A 25,183-nucleotide genomic window follows, 5' to 3' on the forward strand; every position below is an offset into this window, starting at 1 on the left:
TTTGAATACATTTATCAAATTAGTTGCTAATTTAATCATCTACAATAGAATGTGAGATGAAAATAGTATGATTAATATTTTCAAAAACACAAGGATGTTCCTTAATGAATAACAAATCTAGGTATCTGGGCTTTCATTAAGTCGAAAAATACCATGGGCCAGGCTGCCCGGTTGGCACTAATTATACGTGGGCAGATCAGATAGATTTGACCCTTGTACCCATGGACCACAAATGTCACTAATGGGTATTTACCTGATGTTAGGTCAAGCACTTTTAAACAATATTTTGGTGTCTCTCCCCTTTTATTTACCTATGTTTAAAAAAGATTTATTTATTTATGCATACAAGAACTGGGGTGTAAGCCAGAGGTGTGGAGGGGGTGAGAGGACTTACCAGAGAGAGTGGGCAGCAGAACAGGCAGATCTACTGAAATACACTGCTGAGGGGAGCAGCAGGTGAGGCAGGAGAGGTCAGCTTTGCCGCATGGGCTGCTCCCTGGCTAGCTGGAGATCAAACTCATGCTGCAGTGGCTGGTGATAGCTTGATAGCACTGTCTTTAACACCTCTGCGCCACCAGGGAGACCCTCTCCCATTTTAAGTTGAATAGTTTAAGAAAGCAGAAATTCTTATAAAATGGAAAACTTTAATTGTTCAAAGCAAAGGCACAAGTAAACATGTCAGGTTATGATACAATGTTACAATAAGAAATTCCAACAGTAAAATGAAAATACATTATAATTTTGCATCTCTATAGTATATGTAATGTATTATTTTATCATCTCTTATTTGGAGTGAAAAGAAGGGATAGGTAGATCAATGGATATGTGTGAAAACTTGAATTACAAATATCATTTACTCCACTGTTGAACAGAAATTTTAATTTCAGTAAAAGGAATTAAAATTAAAAAAAAAAGTACTGTTTTAATGAGAGCAGCAACAACTTTCAGGCTCAAGCTCATCATTTTAATAAAGTAAATCACTGATCTCATGAAATGTTAGCTGTCGATACCTGGCACTACACAATAATCACGCTGACTGTAAAAGGCTTTACTTTCAGATTTACCTTAAATCTGAAAATTATAGTGCACTATGTAGAAGATAAAGGGGAATGAGGAGCCAAGTCATTTCTTCTGATGTCAAAAATAAAATAATTACAAAGGCCTACCCTTGTTTTCAATCAAAGGCACTATCTGGAGAGTTACAAGCTGCATCATGTTCTACACTAAGAAAAGTTGTTTTTTTCTTCCAAAATAACTGGCCAGTTAGTTGGGACCTGATTTCTCAGTTTGTCATTAAACATTGAGTGTTGAATATCAATAAAATCGGTAGAAATTGTGTAAAATTATATCTTATCTATTTTCCAGGAATGTTTCGAAGGAGTATTTGAATCAAAGATCTTAAATGTGAAGATTGTTGTTTCTAGTTTTTCACTGTTCAAATTATAAGAGTATCAAAAGATTAAGGGTTACTTACCATAATTGTTGTAACACTTAATTCCTAGCTAGAGATAGTCATTGGGAAATTCTCTAGAAAGATGTTCTTATTTTAAAGACTTATTTTAAAACATTGACTCAACAAAGCACACCATAAAAGTCAATAATGCATGCTTTAAAGAACAGAGCTGGGATTCTGGAATTTTTCCCCATTTCCAAAGGTACATTTTCTTTCCAAATTTGTCTACGACATCAAAGACTTTATGATATAAAATAGTTGGCATACTTTCCATTTGGAATAGTTCTGAGTATAAGATCCACCAGGAAATTTTAGGTTTCCAAACCACTGTAGCTTAACTGCAAATGTAAATGGTTCAATTTTCTACTGAGACAAACTGAGTAAGTAAACCAATATTTTAGGAGCACTGAAATCAAGGGTCAGCAAACTTTTTCTCTAAAATGTTAGACAGTAGATATTTTAGGTTATGCAATTGTATAGTCCTATACCAACTACTCAATTCTGCCACTGTAGTACAAAAGCAACTGCATACAGTATGTAAATGGATAAGCATGGGTATGCTCCACTAAAACTTTACTGAGACTGAAATTTGAATTTCATGATTTTCATGTGACACTAAATGTGATTCTTTTGATTCCTTGCCCCAACTGTGAAAAAAATGTAACAATCATGCTTAAGTTGTGGATCACGTGAAAACAGGTAGTAGGTTGGCTGGAATTGGCTCAAGAGCTATAATTGCTAACCCCTGAATCATTCAGATATCTGATGGGGGGGTGTCAAAGTAATTTATGTGGCCATGAATGATCTCATTTCATTTGGGCATCAATAGCCTCTAGGGGGAAAAAAAAATAGCCTCTAGGCTGACAGTAATGAACCCTAAAAGAGAATCTCAAAAGTACTAATCAGATAATTCTAGGGGTAGTATCTATACTCATAAGCTATGTAGAGCTTATAAATATTGATTATATAGATACATATCTACAAATACATTCAGGAAACATTTAAATAAAATTTACTTAAATAAAATTCATTTAAATCACATCAATTGTTAGAAGAGTAAGAGATTGAGAAATTTATTAATTGAACCTTTTCAAATGCTTTGGTGTCAGAAAGATCTGGATTAAAATCTTGGTTCTGCTAGCTTGTGACCACTGGTAAATTAACCTGTTGCATGCATGTTTTCATTTTTGTTTGTCAAGCAAATAACTACAAAGAGTTTCTTAGAAAAGCCTAGTCCACGCTGTACCATAGGCTTAACTCCTGGTTTGAGACAAAACTGTTTTTGTTTCTTCCACTCAATTCCATTATACAGATTTTTTTCTGCATGCAACATATTGTGCAAAACTGTACCTCTCTGTAAACTGAATTCCACCTTCATATTACCCTCTGATGAAAATGAGAATAAAAGCATCCAAACACCACATTCTTGTCTTTTCAAAGTGTAAGTATGATTTGGGTGTTTCCTCCAATTTATCAATCACAAGCATTCCGTTTTCTAAGAAAATCTAGATTTGATAAAAAAGGAAGAATTGGTAGGCAAGAATTCTTAATGGCTTTATGTATAGATTAGTAACTAGAGAATCTGAAGATAATGTTCACAGATTACTTGCAGATATAATAGTATATCTTGGATCTCAGTCTACTGCCTAAATTATATTAAGTAGAATATTAGCACTAAGTAATATGTGCTATAACATAACCTCTTTAATTATGAAAAATTTATTAGCTATATCACATGAAGAAAAATATTTCACCAATAGTGTTTCTGAACAAGCATCAGTTAAATTATGAATCAGCTAGTGTTGAATACTAAGCAAAATACTAGAGCTATTAAAATATTAGTGTTTGGTTTTATTTTCAATTTTCTTTTAGCCTATTATTTACAGAAGTCCTGTTAGAATGCTGAAGGGCAGTCATTTTGCAACATGACATTTCTCCATATAAAATGATGTTTAAAGATGCATGATGCAGCTTTATAAATATGTACAAAAACTACATATGTGTAGTTAACCTACTACTCTGCAGGTAGGCAACAAATGGAAGCATCAGATGCACATAAAGTTAGACGTTAAAACAAAACTTAAAACTCTCAAGACAGGTAACTATTCATTTACATTCATAAAATTATAAGGAAATAGACTATTAGCTTGGGAACTTTCAGTGGCCTACAGTAATTTTAATAGGAAAAAAAATTGCCGATACAAAAGAAAAAACAAGATAAAGTTAGATCTATCTCTTGGTCATGTGTGTAGACAGCTGCCCTGAAAACAAATTGATAAACAAATATACAATTTGTTCACCGAGCAGAAAATATTGCACAAGAACAGCTTGTCTGAAAAAAATCCAATTTTCCATAGTTCTGAACTTCAAAATGGTTCCTACATATATAACTGCATTTTATAAACAAGAAACATTAATATTAGGTAATACTGTTAGATTCTTATTTTTCCCATTAACCATATTCCCAGTCTACTTTATGGCAATGGCAAGTCAGTGGTGAAGATTTGGCAAAGATAAAAAGGCAGATAAGATTGTAAAATATATATATATCTATATATATCTATATATATTTACATATGAAACAGATAATGTTCCAAAAACCCTTAGTCATATGCTAACCAATCCCTTAAAAAAGTCCACACTCTAGGTCACAGTGATGGTCAGACAGTGGTTGAATAAGACTCTTTTCTAGGGTGCCGATCCTTTTGCGCCGCTCGATCATGCTCTCTGGTCGCCAGCACACTGTCTTCTGTTTCGCTCTCACTACCATCTGCCACAGTGGGGTCCAAAGTCATTGAGCCAGATTTTCTGTGCAAAGGAAAGCCAACACTACTTTCCTGTAAGGAATGATCTATAAAATCTTCATCAGAGGAATGCAATGATTCGTCATCTCCTATTAAATGGTTGACGATGTGGATTCCATCAAAAGAGGGTTGGCCTGAGAAGCTCCTCTGGCCTTTTAGGCACCTGAGCTGTCAAAACAAAATCCAAGTTAATATATTCAATTGGGGAAATATACTAAGAAAGCATACATTTCATATTCAAGGAAGAGATACTTTGACCTTTTCCCATTTATAGACATAACAGTAACTACCAACTGAGTCCACCTCTGCAATGGACATATAACTTCTTATATTAACTGAATTATGACAATAGTCCTTCCTACTATGTGGTAGTTTTATTACCCTCATTTTACAGATCAGGAAATGGAGACTTAGGTAAAGTAACCTGCTGAGCACACATAGCTAACAGCACTGTTTATAGTCAAACTGAACCTCCGCTATACTGGAAAGAAGATGATGAATCCACCTACTCTTCATATAATTTCAACAACACATCATAGACAATCCTGTTCCATTAAACCTCCTGTCCCGGATCATTCTGAGGTAAATCCCAGACCTCCTATCAGTTCACCTGTAAAAGACAGGGATTTTAAGACAATACCCTGAAGTATTACGCACACTTTTGGGAGCGTGTCTCTGTAATTCTGAGAATGATGATTATAAACCATAAAGCCTTGCTATGAGTGTCCACCTATTGTATTATCCTAAAGACAGCCATGCCACTATCACTCAGGCAGGAATGCTTTCTCCCATTACTGCTATTTCCTTTGTGGGTGCCAGCAGTGTGTAAGTTGTTGCCTTCTCCTCATTTCTTCCCCAGGGAGAAAGAGCGATTCTCTCATCAGGGGAAGGAGCGAGGAAGAGCATGTACTGATCAGATATTTTCCTTCTCTCTCCATTTTTGGGAACCAGGCTTTGTTTCTCTGCCCCTGGGGTTTTACAAGGCCCCCTCTCTGAGCATGGCTATGGAGATCTAATGCTACCTGCCACTGGATGGGCCAGTCTGATTAACCCTAGAGTTCACTGCTGAAAAATCCACTGTTTTCTCACATCTAAACTACAATGTGCAAATCCAGTTTTATTAGAGTTGAAAGGGATTTCTTTTCAAACTGGTACTTTATTTTTTTGCCTGCATTCCTGCAAGTCCCCACACCCACCATGGTGGATATACAACCACCACTACCACCATATAATTGAGACAACAGCCCTGGCCTCAAGAGTTCATGTTTTAAATACAACATTTAATTTTGCTATTGCCACTTGCTTAATTTCTCTTAAAAACTATTACTTTTCCCCCACAACAAAGCAGAAGTTAAAAAAAAAAAACCTAAAACAATGAAAACTACCCAAATCTACCTTGACTATCAAGAATTCTGCTGAAATATATTCCACGTCTCCTACCCTTATCATGACCATGAACCTTCTCTTTTCTTTCTTAGGGACAAATTCCTGATTACTTACTCTCTTCTAAATCTTGAGATAAAGGCAACACGAAATATTCAGGAAATATTACAAGCACTTTCAAAATTAACGGTACTCAGAGAAAAGATATTACAGCCTTGCCCATAACACCTCTTAGCTTTCCCTGCAGACTTCCAAAACCAGAGAAGAGTGAAGAAACCTCAGCACTTCCCTGCTTGGGGAAAAGGGAGATGCTGAGACTCAGAACAATGTCTGCCTGGCAAACCTTCACCCATAAAGAAATTCCTGTACCAGGAAGCAAGAGAAGAAAATGTACAACAAAGTACAACGGAATTTAAATAACACCTTCCTTCTTGGCAGAACAGAAGGGATTTAAACTGGAGCCGAATTTTTAGGTAAAGGGCACAGAGCACCCACCACAAAGACCTCCCCACAGTTGTGATATCCCCTGCATCCCTACAACGGCCACGTTCTGATGCAACATCCTATCACCACATTGCAACACATGATTTATAGCATCAAGTGTTAAATTAAGTCAGTTAATCTTTTCCTTTCTTTCCCTCCCCCCACCCCCAGACCTTTTGGAAGAAATAATATGGAACATGTGTCTTCCTTCTTACTGGCTATTATAGAGGAATAGGGAAGAGGAACCATAGCTTCCCGACTGGAAAGCTGTGGCTTTCCTTTGCTCTAAACAATCTTGATTGCAAATTCAACACTACAGCCTCATATCAGATGTAATAAGGACCTCAAACATTATATAAAGCTACTCTAGATTGAGGGGGGAGGTCAATTCCTCAATGTCAAAGGAGATGCAATTTATGCTTCTTTATTTGAGAACTGCCAATAGAGAATAGCAAAGGCATTATGAGAAGAGAATGGTGAAGGGAAGGTACTCGCTGGAATAACTGAAGCTGTCCCTTAGTTTGGACCTAGGAGTGTGCACAGTGTTTCTGAGAGGGGAGAGGTGTACATAGGTCCTGATAGTAAGTCATGGGGTAAGGAATTTCAAGGTACTGGGTACCCAGAGGTAGTCTAGAAGGTGCTGAACCTCAGGTGGGGATGTCCTCTGGGGCTCCTCATGCTGTGAAGAGGGGTTTGGTTAGAAGACCAGAGCTGGGCGCTCTAAACTGCGAAGTCTTGGTTGCCTGGATCTAAGAGCTGTACTGCTCATCCTCATTACTAGGCTTTGGGGAACTAATAATCATGTTTAAATAACAACAAAAAGCAGACAATTAAACTTTCAACCCAACCCTTCCACAAAAATCTTTATGGATATTATCAGCATCAAACTTAGGGCCTCCCTGGTGGCGCAAGGGGTTAAGCATCAGCACTATGAAGCAAGCACTGCAGCATGAGTTTGATATGTGGATTGGCTAAAATGTGAAGAGACTAAGAACCAGATGAAGTTATGACCTTTTTCTGCAGGAAGGCACCAGTAGAGATTCTTAAACTTTAGGGAGCTTCAAATCTCCAGGAAGTCTCACTAAAACACAGACTGCTAGACCCCAGTCTCAGAGGTTTTCTGGTTCAGCAGGTTTTATATGGGGCCGAAAATTTGCATTTGTGGCAAGTTTCGAGGTGAAACAGATGCTGCTGGCCTCAGAGACTACATTTTGAGTATCTCTGGTTCAGAATGTCTAGTTGCCTGGTGCTAATCATAAAGGTAACAGGAGCCACCTCTAAAGTATCATTGCTTCTACTTTGAATACATCTTTCATGCAAATTGACAGTATACTTAAAAGGGCAGAGTCAGAACTTCAAGAATTTACTGGCTATATGAAATATTTTGTGACCACTGGTGTGTAAACACCCATATGTATAGCTCTCATCTTCATTACACCCCAGTAAACAAGGATGTGTGGGAGTAGTTAATTCTCACCAATATCAAACATTTTCAGAGGCTACAATATCTTTCAAAACAGACTTTAAGGGGCCTCCCTAGCGGCATAAGGGGTTAAGTCTCAGCACTATCAAGCTATCTCCAGCCACTGCAGCATGAGTTCAATCCCCGGCCAGAGAGTTGACCCACATGGCACAGCAGACCTCAACTGTCTCCCTGCTGCTCCCCTCAGCATTGTGTTTCTGTAGATCCACCTGTTCGGCTCCCCACTCTGTCTCTGGTGAATCCTCTCACCCCCTGCACCTCTGGCCTACACACCAGTTCTTGTATGCATAAATAAAAATAAATCTTTATTTAAAAAAACTTAGATGAACATATCTCAAAATGTGTTCTACTGATCATGGACATCAGGACAACAATGGATGCCTATTAAAAATGTAGAACTGATCCCTCCTCCCACAGAAGAAATAAAAATCCTGAGAGTGACAATACAGAATTTAGGTTGTTTTTTTAAAAATAATATCTCAAGAAATTTTGATATACTGTTTGAGAATCACTGTGGTAGGCCTTCTGTTTATATCAAATCAGATTCAGCCAGAAAGGAGCTGATTTATCTAAAACTAAACTCTTGGGGCCTCCCCGGTGGCGCAGCGGTTGAGCGCTGGGTTGCAAATCTGCCGGCGACCTCTGCGGCGCCGGTTTGATCCCCGGCTGCTCCCCGGCCACCGAAAGAGGGTCCCACATGGCGCGCAGACCTCTCCTGCCACCTGCTGCTCCCCTCAGCAGTGTACTTTGGTCTTTCTGCCTGCTCTGCTCCCCGCTCTGGCTCTGGTGAATTCTCTCACCCTCCCGTGCTTCTGACTGTACCCAGTGCATGTATAAACAAAACGAACGAACAAACAAACAAATAAATAAAAACATGCCTCTAAAAAAAATATATATATATATATAAAATAAAATATATAATAAAACTAAACTCTTAATTATTCCAGACAAAAATGCTTCCAAAGTATGAACATTTGCCTGTGACTATTTGGCATATATACAAATGGACACCACCTTTCAGTAGTAGTACAACTAAGCTGTTCTGGGCCAACTATCATGTGGTGGCAGTCTGTTTAAATGTCTTTTCCTGAAGTTTTCTCCTGGCCTAAGGACAGGGTCGAGGAATGTAAGACCCTATATCTGGGTCCAACTCTCAGACATCTGTATCCAGCATGTGGGGCTCAGGGATCTGTATTATAAATAAGTACAGATTCCGAAGGGGGTGATCCAGAAATCACATTTTGTGAAATATTGCTCAAAATGGATAATATTTAGAAATTGACTATATTAAGATTACATTAAGAAACTCTGTTGAGGGTAAATTAATTTGTACCTAGGGTTTTCTTGTTAGTTTATCATTGCCATCATCACACAGGTTACTGCCATTTTCAAAATTACAAAGGCCTACGTGCAGACCAGGAAAAATAAGGCTTAAATATTGTGAATAAGGGAAAACTCAACTAGGGAAAAAAAGCAAATCAAAATGCGAAGGGCCAAGAGGCTAGTAATATTTTTAAAGGTGTGACCTATATTTTGGGTTTACAGATACCTTCACTTATAGATTCAATCCTAGGTCCCACGGGCCAGTGATTCATGAGATCCATCACTGAGGGACATCATTTCTGATTTTAGGCATCTCAATATTTCAGATTATATCCAAGCAAGAGAATATGCGCATGTACAAAACAGAGTTGGGGGGCTTCTTTTCCTTTCTACTATCTGATATTAACCTTCAAGTTCAAATTTTATTCTGAGGATTCGTTTCATATCCAGGTTGTATATTATTTCTTTTAAGGAATAACATGTTTACTCTTAGGAATATGGTTCTTATAGGCCTTGAAGAAAAATTCTTTCTTTTTTTTTTTTTTTAAATTACTTCTTAATACAACTTACCAGTCACATGACAGTCACACATGGGTGAGTGTGTATATGTGGGGGAGGGAGTGTGGCGGTATTTTGTTATAACAAGTAGAATCAATTCAGAACTGGTACTGATGCATTGCTGCTGAGAAAATTCCTCTTAACATATTCGATATTTCTTGTCAAGATAAGGTTGGTTTATACAATGTCCTTTTAAACTTTTGTTTGTAATTTCATGTATTAAAAATGATTAGGTACTACAGTCAATAGTTTAAAAAACATCCCCCATGGCCCTCCCCTGGTGGCGCAGAGGTTGAGCACTGGGCTGCGAAGCTGCCCGCAGCCTCTGCAGCGGTGGTTCGATCCTTAGCCGCCAGCGAGGGTCCCACGTGGTGCAACAGACCTCTCCTGCCACGCCCTCTGCTCCCCTCAGCAGTGTATTTTGTCAGTCTGCCTGTTCTGTTCCCCGCTCTGGTGAATTCTCTCACCCTCCCGTGTTTCTAACTGTACCCAGTGTTTGTATAAATAAATAAATAAATCTTAAAAAAAATGAAAAATAAAAATCATCCCCCATATCCAAAGAAATCTAAAGATTCAACACAATCCCTATCAAAATTCCAATAGCAGTTCTCACAGAAACAGAAGAAACAATCCTATAATTTGTGTGGAATCACAAAGACCCTGACTAGTCAAAGCAATCTTGAGAAAGAAGTATGAAACTGGTGGTATCAACCTCCTGATTTCAAACTGTATTACATAACAATAGAAATCAAAACAGTTTGGTATTGGCATACAAATGGATACATCGATTAGTGGAGGAGAATGTAGACTAAGAAATATATGGTTCACATATATTTGACCATTATTTGACCAAATATGGTCAATTAGGTCAATTAATTTACAATAAAGGAGCCAAGAATATAAAATGGGGAAAGGACAATCTTCTCAGTATATGGTGCTGGGAAGACTGGACAGTCATAGCCAAAAGAATGAATTTAACTCAAAATAGGGCCTCCCTGGTGGCACAAGGGGTTAAGTCTTAGCACTATGAAGCTATCTGCAGCTACTGCAGCACGAGTTCAGTCTGGGCCAGGAAGCTAGCAGCAGACCTCTACTGTCTTGCCTGCTGCTCCCCTCAGCAGTGTATTTCAGTCAGTCTGCCTGTTCTGTTCCCTGCTTTGTCTCTGGTAAATCCTCTCACCACCCACCCCTGCCCCCGTACCTCAGCCTGCACCCCTAGCTCTTGTATGCATAAATAAATAAATCTTTAAAAAACTGAAATTAACTCAAAATGGCTTAAAGACTTAAACATAAGAACTGAAACCATAGAACTCTTAGACGAAAACACAGGTCGTAGGCTACTTGATATCGGTCTTGCCAATTATTTTTGGTATCTGACACTAAAAGTAAAGGCAACAAAGCAAAAATAAACAAACTGGACTACATCAAATTAAAAAGTTTGTGCACAGTAAAGGAAACCATCAACAAAATGAAAAAAGCAACCGATTAGATGGGAGAAAATATTTGCACATCATATGTGATACAGGTTAACATACAAAATAAAGAACTCATATAGGTCAATAGCAAAACCCAAACAAGCCAATTAAAAAAATGGGCAGGGCCTTCCCTGGTGGCGCAGTGGTTGAGCGCTGGGCTGCGAAGCTGCCCGCAGCCTCTGCAGTGCTGTTTCAATCCCTGGTCGCCAGCGAGGGTCCCACATGGTGCGCAGACCTCTCCTGTCACATCCTCTGCTCCCCTCAGCAGTGTATTTCATTGGTCTGCCTGTTCTATTCTCCGCTCTGGCTCTGGTGAATTCTCTCACCCTCCCGTGCTTCTGACTGTACCCAGTGCTTATATCAATCAATCAATCAATCAATCTTAAAAAAACAAATGGGCAGAGGATCTGAACAGACATTTCCACAGAAGACATACAGATGGCCAATATGCACATGAAAAGATGCTCGGCATCAGTAATAACTCAAGTGCAAATCAAAACCATGAGATATCACCTCACACCTACTGGAATGACTATTACCAAAGACAAGAAAAAGCAAATTGGTAGTGAGGATGTGGAAAACAGGAACCCATGTACATTGTTGGGAATATAAATTGCTATTAGTCACTATGGAAAATAGTAGGAAATTTCCTCAAACAATTAAAATTAGACCTATTACATGATCCAGGATTACCACTTACAAGTGTTTATCAGAAGAATGTGAAAAAACACCCCAGTAATTTGAAAAGATATATGTACCCCCATGTTCAATGCAGCATTATTTACAATAGTCAAGATATGGAAACAACCTAAGTGTCACAGACAGACGGATGGATAAAAAAGAAGTATGTACGTGTGTGCATACCAGTGTATAACTGGCTTACTAGTCAGCCATAAAAATAATACTCATCTGTAGGAAAAGATAAACTCTTAGCATTTGCAACAACACAGATAGAACTGGAGGGGATTATGCTAAGAGAATTAAGTCAGAAGGATAAAGACACCTTATGATTCCATTTATATGTAGAATCTAAAAAATACATTCAAATCAAAGAAAAAACCCACAAGCTCATAAAATAGATTGTTGATTTCCAGAGGCAGGGGGTAAGGGTTGGTTGAAATGGGTTAGGGATCCTGGCCAAAAAATACAAATTTTCAGTTATAAAATAAATTAGTCATGGGGATGTAATATACAGCAATACAACTATAGTAATTAACGCTGTATTGCATATGTGAAAGTTGCTAAGAAAGAAGATCTTCAAAATTCTCATTATAAAAAAATTGTTTTGTAACTATGTATGGGGACAGACATTAACCAGATTTATTGTTGTTATCCCTTCTCAATATTTACAAATATCAGATTATGTTGTACACTTGAAACTAATAATACGTATAATTATACATCAACAAAATTAAAAAACATTTCCTATAATTAGTTCGTAACAGTCAGTAGAAAAGTTCTACTTTGACAGGTCTTGAAGACTAGCTCCATGGAAGTTCAGGAGTTTTCTCTCTCTCTGAGTAGGGTCCTGGTTTCTCTCTGAATGATTGTGTCACACATCTGAAAAGTCCTATTGGAAGAGGTACGTGTTCAAAGTATGGAGACAAGAGAGAACAGGGGAGGTATGAGGTTACATATTAAGTTTAACATTAGGTTTCTGAAGCATGTTGGGGTTAGGGAAAGTGACATGGAGGAACTTTGAATGTATATATTGCTAAGCCGAAGAAGTCAATCAGAAAGACTCCAACTCAATGACATTTTGGAAAAGGCAAAATTATAATAAATAGACCAATGGAAAGGGAACAAAGATATGAGTAAGTGGCACATATGGGATTACTGAACAGTGCAATTTTTCTGTATGAAAATGTAACACATCATTATACATTTATAAAAACTCAAAGAGAAGACAACACAAGGAATGAACCCTAATGTAAACATGGACTTTAGTTAATAAAGTGTCAATATTTGCTCATCAGTTGTAACTTATACGTAACACCCACAGAAGATGTTAATAGGGGGAAACTGGAGGAAGGTGTTAAGGGGAGTACATGGGAACTCTGCCCTATATAATCAGGTTTTTTTGTAAACCTAACACTGTTGCCCAAAATAAAGTATGTATTAAGAAAGGTTAGCTTTCTGTGGTATCCCTCTATGGTCACAGTGTTATAATGTCAAAACTGCCTAAGAAATTTTTGAGAGAATGTTTGTTTCTAAGCAATGTTTAGGTTCGTTTTTTTTTTAATAAAGTAAGACAAAGCACTGAAAGGCAAACAGTTTTAAAGTGTATACACTGATAAAGTTTTACATATGTATAAACCCATGTAACTATCACGCAGATCCATAAAAAGAATGTTTCCAGTACTCCAGGAGGCACCCTGTGTCCTCTCTTCTCTCAATGACTACTCCACGTTCCTCCAAAGGTAGCCACTATTCTGCATTTGCACCACAGATTAGTTATTACCTGCTCTTGGACTTAATATAGCTCATGTACTATGTACTTCTTTGTCCCTGACTCCTGTTACTCAACATTATGTCTGTGGGATTCATCTACTTTGGCATGTCTAAGAGTAGTTCACTTTTTTGTCAGTGGGGTCCAAACTGGAAAGATGACAGGATTCTCGAAAAAGTCCTCCTCCTATCTTTAAAATGCTAAATGAGAAAATTAATTAGCAGACAGAGGGAAGTGCTAATATACAAGACCCAAATAATGCACTGTTGCTTACCTGGTGTGGACTGCTTCATCATGTTATGCATTAAGAGACAGAGGGGGAAGAAAAAGTAAAAACATGTATAATTTAAATAATACTTAAGACATTCTGCTATTCCCATTGCAACTAAAAAAAAATCTTAACCTCTCACTTTCAACAGAGATTAAATTTTCTCTGAACATGTTAAACAATGCTGACCTATGAAAGCAGTTAGTGATCACAAAAGGAAAGTGATAAAAGATATTATATAACTTATGAAGAATAAAGCATGAAATGCAGTATAGTTAATAAGAAAACAGGAAACTGTCATGTTCATAGTCTGATGAATGTAGGTTTTGACAGGAAACAGCAGTTTCTAACAGCATGATAGTAAAAATTCAAGCACTAAGAAGGAATATTAAAAACTATCAGTTATTTCACATACAAATTAAAGGAGGGAGAATCTATAGGGAGGAATATCTGAAGCCCTAAAGGGCTTCCTAATCATTAAGGATACAGAAGTATTAAAAAATTTTTTTTCAATAGTCTATTTCATTAGCTAAACCACTAAAGGTTAAGATAAGTTTTTCTTTTTGTAAATCAGAGAACTGTCAGTGTTTGAGATTTGTAGCCTTTAAATATAACTTAATAAGAAAAACATGAACGAAGGAAATGGGATCACCCGGGCCGCATTCATGTGGACAGAAGATATAGTATGTTCTGTAATATATGCTAACGTTCAGCACATTAGAGAACACTGGTAACTTGAAAATTAAGGGTGAATTTTACAGTCAATTTTAAAGATACAACAGAGTTATCCTTCCTCAATTTTAAGGTGTATAGGTAATGACATTAGTAATAAACCCTATGTCTGTATGATGCTTAATAATTAAAAATGTTCCCATATATATTATTTCAAGTTAAAACATGTTTCCCATGTGTCTGATTGGAGGTTGAATTGTGGAGGTAACTACCACTTTCTGAGATTCAAAAGAATAAGAAGGACTGCATTGAGTATTTTGAAAGACAATCAATCCACAACAAAGTGGAAAAAAGTCATCCACACACCAAAAAAACCCCTAACCAAATGAACTTTGATCACTACTAGACAGGGTTTAAACCATTGAAGTGAGTCATGTGATACACCAAGTGAACTGCAAAACAGTTGCAGTAAGTTTCCAAGACTGAGTCATATCAGATTATAAAAGCTCCTATTTGTAAAACACAAAGCTATAGTTTTGAAAGCTAAATGTAACATTCCTGCAAATCATGTACAATATATACATATATACAATTTAATATAACCTTGTAGTTTATATGACAAGATACACAAAATGTTCAATAATCACATAGATTGGTGTTTCTAGATTTTAAAGGCTTTTTATCTGTTTTCCCCCCAAGGTTTGTTCAGTAATTTTGTTGGATTTGTTAAAGAATAGTTTTAACTAGTTTTCAATATTTAAAATAAAGATAGGTTGGAAATGATATGCTAAATCAATTTTCAATTATCAGCTTCTTGAAAAACCTAATCATACATGACGAAAATTAAAACTAGCAACAAGCACACAAACCAAAAGATTTCCAGTGAATCAGAACAGGAAACCAATAAAAGCGAACAATTGGAGGTCATGACTTTTTGATCATTACATTCATAGTCAAGAGCTAAAATTCAGACCTATGGTACTTAAAAGTCAGCCTAAGTTAAAATATTCAGAAATTTTATTGAACTAATAAAAAACAGATAGTTGAAATGTTTTTGGCTTTAAGTTAATCATTAAGACTACAGAAAATAAAGTTATAGAGTCTATGTTAAATGTACAAAGTGTTATAGTTAAAACTTATATTTCTAGAAGCAAATAGAAAAGATGCACCCACATTAATAAGTGAAAAGGGTAGAAAGGAAAGTTTTGAATTAAAGAAACTTTACATATAGTACACTTGTTACTAGGAAGGGGGAGATGGGAAAGAAAGAAAAGTCATTTACAAAGAACTCTTCAGTCTTTCTATAGCACATACTTAGATTTATCCACTATTCTGGGGCAAACAAAATGAAACTGCTATTGTCCTTTTCCTGGCAGCTGACACATCTTGATAAAATTGAAACCATTAACATTATTTAGAATGTACGCTGTAATGTCAGTGGTGATGAGGTGAGGAATATATGAGGTTCTATGTAAATTTATGACCAATTACAGGAAATAAATCACTTCACACTTGTTTCACTCTGAACTTTTAAGGCTACATCAAAGCACCACTACATTTCATCTGATTTAACCCTGAGTTGAAGCATTAAAAAAATTCAAACCTTTAGCAAAACATCCTCACAAAAAGGAAGTACTTCTTTTCTATTTGAATTCTGTTAAAAGAAATTACTCTTCTCTGGAGTTAAACCAATCCATTCAGTCATTTGACCAAATTTCAAATCATTTATCTGAAAAGAGACTTGTATCTAGAATATATAAAGGAAACTCTCAACTCAGTTACAAAAAGACAGATGACCCAGTGATGAAATGGGCAAAAGATCTGAGTTGTTATTTCTCTAAAAGACATATGAATGGCCAATAAGCTCATGAAAAGATCCCCAATATCATTAGCCATCAGGAGAGTACAAATTTTCTTGGATGACATTTGCTTTGATTGAGGTGGTTATAAGAAAAAAGAGAGATAATAACAAGTACTGGCAAGGATGTGGAGAAACTGGAGCTTTCACACACAGCTGGCAGGAATATAAAATGGTGTAGTTGCTCTGGAAAATATTATCTAAGTTCCTCAAATGGCTACACATAGATTTACCATATGAACCAGCAATTCCACTACTCAGCATTGTACTCAAGACAAATGAACACATATGCACTCAAAGAAACCTACATATGAGTGCTCACAGAAGCATAATTTATGACAACCAAAGAGTGACAACAAGCCAGACTAGATACAAGTCTCTTTTCAGATAAAAGGATGAAATATTATCAAGCAACAAAAAGGAATGAAGTACTGATACATGTTACAACATAGATGAAGCCTTGCAAACATCAGACTAAGTGAAAGAAACCAGTCACAGATGACCACGTACTGTAGAATTCCATTTAAGTGAATGAGGAGTGACTGTTAATGGGAATGGGATTACTTTTTGGAGTGATAAAAACTCTTTAAAATCAATTGTGGGGGCCTCCCCCGTGGCGCAGCGGTTGAGCGCTGGGTTGCGAAGCTGCCCGTGGCCTCTGCGGCACCAGTTCGATCCCCGGCTGCTCCTGGCCACCGGAGGAGGGTCTCACATGGCGCGCAGACCTCTCCTGCCACCCGCTGCTTCCCTCAGCAGTGTACTTCGGTCCCTCTGCCTGTTCTGCTCCCTGCTCTGGCTCTGGTGAATTCTCTCACCCTCCCGCACTTCTGACTGTACCCAGTGCATGTATAAACAAAACAAACAAACAAACAAAACAAACAAATAAATAAATAAAACATGCCTCTATTAAAAAAAATAAAATAAAATCAATTGTGGTGATGGCTGCACAACTCTGTGAATATACTAAAAACCACTGAATTGTATACTTCAAACGAATAAATTGTATTGTATATGAATTATATCTCAAAGCTGATACATATAACACATATATAGTATATATCATATATATTATACAAACACACACACACACACACACACACACACACACACACACGCCAGAAAGCCATTTTGTGGGTATGTTTCCAAAGGACATTTTGCCAGACTAAAAGTAAATAATTTTCCATTTTGGAAATGTAGGTAATTTAACTGACTAAAAAATTCACCAGCAATGTTACTCTCCAACATCCAGTCTTTACCTCAAAGAAAAGGGGTGGTTTACATTCTCCAGTTTTATTTTAAACAGGCAGAAAACATTTGCAATGAAAGGTTTAATGCTTTAGACTGAAGTACTAAGTAAAAGGAGAGGAATGTATTTGTAGTATTCGGTTTTTCAGAAACTAAAACTAACTTCTGATGGAAAAATAATTTTAAAAATACGTAATATACACAGAGTCATATAGCCACAGTATTTTGTCACTGCCACTAAACAACCTTTTGAAAAAACAAAGTTATATCCCTCTCTTCCTCATTCTGAGGTGCTCACAGGCTGCTTAGTTAAGATTGGGCCCTTGCAAACCACATGACCTCATGAATGCTATCTTATCATATCACAGGTTCCTAAGACTCACCACAACAACCTAAATCAGACAGACAGCAAAGCAGCACTAAGCTTTTGACACGTATTATTGGTATGACATTTTCAGCTGTACAGCTTGTGGGCAGTGAAAATCTGATTATCGCATGCCCAACTGCATCTGTGAGATACAGACCATGGAAAGCACATGATTTACTGTACTAAAGACTTCCAACCACAATTAAAATTTTTTAGTTTTTGTAAATCTGAGAGTTAGCTATTCATCTTTTATATCAGTTCTCCTTTAGTTTATACTTAGTAAACTTGTGGAACACTTTTACAAATATTTCTAGTTTGAAAAACTGCAATACTGTCACTGTTTCTTTTTTAAAAAGCAGAATTTTAAAATTGAGTCACCTTTAAAAAGATAAAAATGACTGGTCATATTTCAAAATCTTGGCATAGTTAAAAAAATCCTGACTTTTATATTTAAGAATATTTAGAACTAAAAACACCTGGAGGGTGTGATCCTATACCTCTAAATCATATACAGTATTGTTGCTTCAATGAAAACAACAATAGTCAGGTGTAAAGTACTGGGTAGCTTGGTGAATAATAGCAAAAGAATATCTAAATTAAATGGAAAACATCCCAATTGGTCCTGAAATGCAGTTTGGATCCAGGTCTTAAAAGGAATATAATTCAAAATATAATTAAGGAAGAAGATTGTATTTTATAATTTCTTCTTGTTTGATTAAGCAAGCTTTTCCTTCAGCTACCAGATCAGTCTCCGTGAATGCTGTTTTTGGTACTGTATACTAAAAACAAAATGATCAGGAGAAAATGATCACAGAGCTCACTTCATAGGTGTCTCTCTCTACTGATTCTCCCTTCTACTTCAAAGGATTCTTTCTTGGTCTTCCTTTGAGTTCTTCTCTTGCTTCCAAGCCTTTGCATATGACAGCCTCTGCCTATAATACCCTTTCATCTCCCTTTCCTAGCTATGTTCTATTTCTCTTTCAATACAGATTAAAGCAGCCCCACACCTGAACTTTTTGACTTTTCTAGACCATGGTGATATGCGGCTTATCACAGTACTACCCTTACTGACTGCTTCTCCCTAACAGTCTGATTTTTTTTTAAAGTCATTATTATTTTTAAAAATTGTGTTATTTTTTATTGAGGTAATGTTGATATACAACACTGTATATAATTCAGAGATATAAGTTCACACCTCTTCAGATATATGTCACCAAGGTTATTTAGTGTAACTCCTGACTCCAACTCCACTGTTCTAAAGGTGATAATATTTCAAACACCTGTAGTAAGATGGAGAACAAGCACCCATAATCTAGAAACAAAACTAATCAAATTAGAAAAAGACCAAACAGGGGCCTCCCTGGTGGCTCACAGGGTTAAGACACAGCCTATGAAGCTCACTACAGCCACCGCAGCGCCAAGTTTGATCCCTGGCCAGGGAGCTACCCTCATGGCGCAGCAGACCTATCCTGACTCACCCGTTGCTCCCCTCAGCAGTGTATTTCAGTCGATCTGCCTGTTTTGTTCCCTACTCTATCTCTGGTGAATCCTCTCACCCTCCCCACACCTCTGGCCTGTACTCCAGTTCTTGTATGTATAAATAAATAAATCTTTAAAAAAAAAGAAAAAGACCAAACTCGAGTCACTCAGTCATGCTCATCTCTCCCGTGTATACAAGAGGTATATACATGTTATTATTAAGCATCTTTTTAGCTTTTTCTCTTATCAATCTGTGATGTTTATTTAATTATTTGCCAGCCTACAAGAATCCAGGGGGTATGGGACAATTTCCTTTGAGTCCAGACAATTTCTGGCAAGCGAGCCATGACAGGATACCCCCAAGTGGTTAGTGTCTCTGGTTTCCAAGTGGCTGGCAATGGAAGCATGCCACGGCTCACCTTTCCACACCACTGGGCTCTTTAGGATATTCCCCTCAGCTGCTCAGGGCTGGCTGAATCCTAGGCTGAGAACAAAAGGGGCTCCTGACAGTTGCCAAGGGCTGCTTTTCCCTTGGGGAACTCCCTGGGTCACTGATCAAGCATCCACTGCTGACTTCCACTTCTGCTGGCTTTAGGAAACCAGGTACAGTTTGGGCCATTGCAGTGGCCATGTGGAAGCTCCTGAGCACATCTATTCTGTAATCTGGGAACTGATGGGTCCTGACATTGAAAATACCTCTTATTATTTCCTTCCACTTAAGAACAGCCTCCAGGAGCTGGACACAACTGTTAATTGGACTGAATGTTCTGAAGAGTAGCTCAGGACTTGCCAGTAAACAATAAAGTTCTCGTTTGTTAAAAACAAAAATCCAAAACTGTTTTAAGAAACTGACAAATAGTATGGATATCAACTTTTGCCCCTCTTCTCCATTTTATGATTTATTTACAAATTCTGGCATGACAATGAAAGGAGAAAGTGAGTTAGATGAAGAACAGGTATAATCAAGTTTTCAATAAATTAAAAAAATGAACACTCAAGTCTTGAAACCTGAGTACATGAGTAAGTTCACTGGATTTGAAAACCATCACTCATGTTGGTTGCTCATATCAACTTCAAGTACAGCTTATTAGGCTCACTCTAAATGTCTACAATGTATTTAATACTGCAGTCATGCTAAATGGTACTATACATATTAAGGAAATGGTTTTAGGTTTTTATATCTTATTTACCTACAATTTGAGAAGATGCTATTAGATGGTATCTTCATGGGAATGTTGAAAGGAAGAAGTCTCTTCACCTTTACTGAATTAAATCTGCTTAAAACTGCCACAAATAACTGCAAAACCTGTCACTATAGTCACAATAGTTAGCTCCATTTCCTTTAAAAAATGCTCTACTACCACATACCTTTATTTCTATAACCCAAGTGGTATATGACATCCAGTTTCCTTTGATATGCCTTTTTATGACTTATGTTTCTAATCTAATTGTCATAGAGTAATTGTTGGGACCACTTATTAAGCAATTTATGGATAAAAATAAATGTTTCACTACTGTACACTTGAAAATACAGATAAGGTGATCTTATATAAAATATTATTTTAAAACTTGCCGCCTAGTCCCTGAAACACAGATGTGCTCAAAGACTAATCTAGTTGTAGAAAAGAAAGATATTGGAGCTAGCTGGAAAGAGTCCCCACTAGTCAAATTTAAGATAATTTGAATACCAAGAGAACTGACTGATTCCCTGAATTCACAGTACTATGTCAGTATTGTATCAGACTCTAAGAACTACAAAGCTGAACCTGACAAACAATCTTTGCCATTAAGGAATTTGCAGTTTGCTTGCCTCTGAGCATCAGGGAGAGTGTAACAATCATTAACTAAAATAAATTAATGCTGCTATCTCTCATTTCTGAATTAAGTACTCATGATCAAACCAGCCATGTAGACTTTATCAAACTGATTGTTCTACTTTTTCCCTTCAGACTGCAAATGCCTCAAGAGTTAAGACTATATTATGCTTCCCGTAGTGCAATATCAGAAAAAAATACCTTCTGACACAGTTTAACACCGGAGTCTGACTTTATAATTCTGACTGGTTCTATTTCTTGACCATGATTTAACTCTGGTTCCTTAATGAAAATTATCATCATTAGAAACATATATTTTCATTAACAAATTTAAAAATATTGGGCCTCCCCGGTGGTGCAGCGGTTGAGCGCACGCTGTGAAGCTGTTCTCAGCCTCTGCAGTGTGGGTTCAATTCCCGGCCAGCCAGGGAGATACCCGACATGGTGCAGCAGACCTCTCCTGTCTCGCCCGCTGCTCCCTTCAGCAGTGCTTTCAGTCCATTTGCCTGTTCTGCTCCCCACTCTGTCTCTGGCCTATACCCCAGCTCCTGCACCTCTGGCTTGTACCCCAGCTCTTGTATAAAATGAAATAAATCTTAAAAAAAAAAAATTAAAAATATTTTTGTTTTTACCTATAGTGAGAAAAGGATACACAGATGCATATAATTGGCTAGGATACCCTCTTTTTATAAATATAACATAAAACTGAAAGGGGGGCTAGAAGTGTTGAATAAAAATAGGGTATCCTGTGTGAGATTCATTACAATTTTTCTTTGAATATGGTACATTATATATTCTGTTATGGAGGCAAAGAATGACTGGAATGCTACATAACCCTGGATATTGAAAAAAAAATATTGTAGGAACAACTATCAGAAGTTTGATTGCCATTTAATAATAAACTTGAAGCAGAATATGTTGAACAGCTAAGCTAATTTATGTCCCTGGATAAACTCTGCATTTCTTAGATAATCGATATATATGAAATAGGGTTGACTACTTTTATCTAGTTTTGTGTTTCTGGAAACGTCAAATTTGGCTAGAATAAACTCTGTTGCTTCTATTTTCAGAAAATTATCTAGTATTTAAAATTTTAGGGCCTCCCTGGTGGCGCAGTGGTTAAAATGTCAGCACTTCCATGCTAACACCAGCCACTGTGCCATGAGTTCGATTCCCAGCCAGGGAACTGAGCCATGTAGGGCACAGCAGACTGCTCCTGTCTCATCCGCTGCTTTCCTTGGCAGTGTATTTCAGTAGATCTGTTTGTTCTGCTCCCCACTCTGTCTCTGGAGGATCCTCTCACACCCCGCACCTCTGGCCTAGCCCCAGTTCTTATATGCATAAATAAATAAATCTTTTTTAAAAAGTTTAAATTTTAACAGGATCCTGGAAAATGAAGAATTTAAAGAGTTAATTCAGACCAATTTACCAGTCTCAGAGGGAAGAGAAATTCTAAATCTGCTGCTGTAATAAGAGTAATGAATACCAGGTGGAAACAGATTTCTATTAACAGGCTTGGATTCTCATCTGAGAGAAATACTTCATTTTAATTCAATTAAACAAACAAGGAACCCTTACCATATTTGATACCTGATGTTAAACGGCTGGGCAGGGCTGTGGTAGGGCAGTGGGAGAGAGGAGATCAGAAGTCAGAGTGCTTGGGCATTAGTTCCCTCTCTGCTACCAACAAGCTGTGTAACCCTGGGCAAGTCCCATAACTCTGGGCCCTCGGCTTCCTCATTTACCAAGTGAAAAACTAGATAAGCTTTCAGAACATGTCTGGTTTAAAACAAATGTATGAAAGTCTTCGCATGCTAATGTTATTTCAGATATAAAATACTTTATACTGTAGAGTAATGTTTTAATCTGATGACTTCAAATAAGATAAACTTGCTTAAGATAAAATGGGACATACAGAGGAACAGGAGTAATAACACTAATTTAAAGAAGTCATTAAGAATAATTTTTTCCCCATAGATGGTGGTTTTAAAGTTAAAAAACAGTGCTGCTAAACATTTAATTCATGAGACTTAAAGAAATTTTCATGAGTACAAATGTGGCCTCTTGTTATCTACTCAGGACTTCTGAGCAGCAGAAACACGCATTTACTTGTGTGAGCGCCTGCATGGCGGTTTTTTTTTTTTTTTTTAGGATCTATTTATTTATGCATACAAAAGCTAGGGTATAGGTCAGAGGTGCAGCGGGTGAGAGGATTCACCGGAGACAGAGTGGGGAACAGAACAGGTGGATTGACTGAAATACACTGCGGAGGGCCTCCCCGGTGGCGCAGCGGTTGAGCGCTGGGTTGCGAAGCTGCCCGCAGCCTCTGCGGCACCGGTTCGATCCCCGGCTGCTCCCCGGCCACCGGAGGAGGGTCCCGCATGGCGCGCAGACCTCTCCTGCCGCCCGCTGCTCCCCTCAGCAGTGTACCTTGGTCCTTCTGCCTGCTCTGCTCCCCGCTCTGGCTCTGGTGAATTCTCTCACCCTCCCGCGCTTCTGACTGTACCCAGTGCTTGTATAAATAAATAAATAAATAAATCTTTAAAATAAAAAAAAAAAAAAAAAAAGAAATACACTGCGGAGGGGAGCAGCAGGCGAGACAGGAGAGGTCTGCTGCACCATGTGGGTCACCTCCCTGGTCAGGGATTGAACTCGTGCTGCAGTAGTCACGGACAGCTTCATACTGCTGACGCTGAACCCCTTGTGCCACCAGGGAGGCCCCTGCATGGTGTTTCATGTTGCTCTAACTAGAGAATGAACACATTTAAGGCAATAACTTCTTTTATAATAAAGCTGTCATGCTGTGAAACCTAAGACTTTCATTTTTAAAACACGTGAACGTATAACTGCAGTATTGAAGTTTTTCTAAATAATTCTAAAATTAAAATTTAATTATCAGCAGCCATCAGTGTAAATAAAAATACTATTTTTGGTTTTATTTCTGCTTCCAGAGGTAGACTGTTGCTGTCAATGCAGTTTGTAAGAACGTGAATTCTATTCCACTCTGTAAACTAGGTAATATAATTAGATCTTTGTAAGATTTTAAAGGAAATAAAGACTGAAGAGTCAGTACAGAGTTAAGTATCCAAAAAAAAAAATGCCACAAAGTTTGGAATGAAAAGAAAAAAGCTGCCAATAAATATAGAACCAAAGACTAAGTTCTGTTCTAACTTTAATAATCTGGTTTAAACTCCTAGACAAATGCCAATGCTCAATGAGTCTTCAAAATCTAAACATTTTTTGCGTTTAAGTGACTTTATTAACTAATTTTAAGCTGAAAAAATGTAAGGGCCAGGATAAAAAGATTCTAACAGTACAAAATGATAGTCTGTCATGTGATTTTTAAATTTCCTTATTTTTATAGTTTAATAAAAGAATTATTGATATTAAGCATTAAAAAAAATTTCCTTAGATATTTAATTAAATCTACAGCTCAAGCATACACAAGCAGAGGCCTCAGAATTTAAAAATTTAGGGTCTTATCTCACACCAGTGAGAATTGCACGTATTAAAAAAACTAGCAACAACAAATGTTGGCGAGAATGTGGAGAAAAAGGAACTCTCCAGCATTTCTGGTGGGAGTGCAAACCAGTCCAACCTATGGAAAGCTGTGTGGAGATTCCTCAACCTACTAAAGATAGAGCTTCCATATGATCCAGCAATTCCACTCTGAGGTATTTACCCAAAGGACACAGAAACATTAATTCCAAAGAGCACCTGCACCCCTATGTTTATAGCAGCACAATTTACAATAGCTAAGCTATGGAAACAACCCAAATGCTCCAAAATAGATGACTGGATCAAGAAGATGTGGTACATATACACGATGGAATATTACTCAGCATTCAAAAAAGATAAACACATTTTGTACATGTTGCAATTTGCAGCAACATGGATGGATCTGGAAGGGATCATGTTCAGCAAAATAAGCCAGAAAGAAAAAGAAAAATACCAGATGGTCTCACTCATAGCAGGAATCTAGAAAACCCAAATAAGGGACCAGGAAAAAGAATAACTATCAGAAAGAAAAAAATCAAAATCAACAAACAACTATGAACCAGAGACACAC

At 37.3% G+C, this 25,183-nt stretch overlaps 1 protein-coding gene across 2 annotated transcripts in view; it reads right to left on the reverse strand.

Moving 5' to 3' along the window:
* Positions 1 to 630: 630 nt before the first annotated feature.
* EVI5 (ecotropic viral integration site 5) overlaps positions 631 to 25,183 on the reverse strand; it is a 169,179-nt gene continuing 144,626 nt past the window's right edge. For both annotated transcript variants that reach the window (XM_037500545.2, XM_054691519.1), the window contains one exon: positions 631 to 4,425. In XM_037500545.2, coding sequence (XP_037356442.1) covers positions 4,114 to 4,425 — 312 coding nt within the window. In that variant the 3' untranslated portion in view covers positions 631 to 4,113. The remainder of the gene's footprint in view (positions 4,426 to 25,183) is intronic.

This window comes from Talpa occidentalis, unplaced genomic scaffold, assembly GCF_014898055.3.
Source record: "Talpa occidentalis isolate TD23 unplaced genomic scaffold, MPIMG_talOcc4v2.1 talOcc4.9, whole genome shotgun sequence".
Taxonomy (NCBI): Eukaryota; Metazoa; Chordata; class Mammalia; order Eulipotyphla; family Talpidae; genus Talpa; species Talpa occidentalis.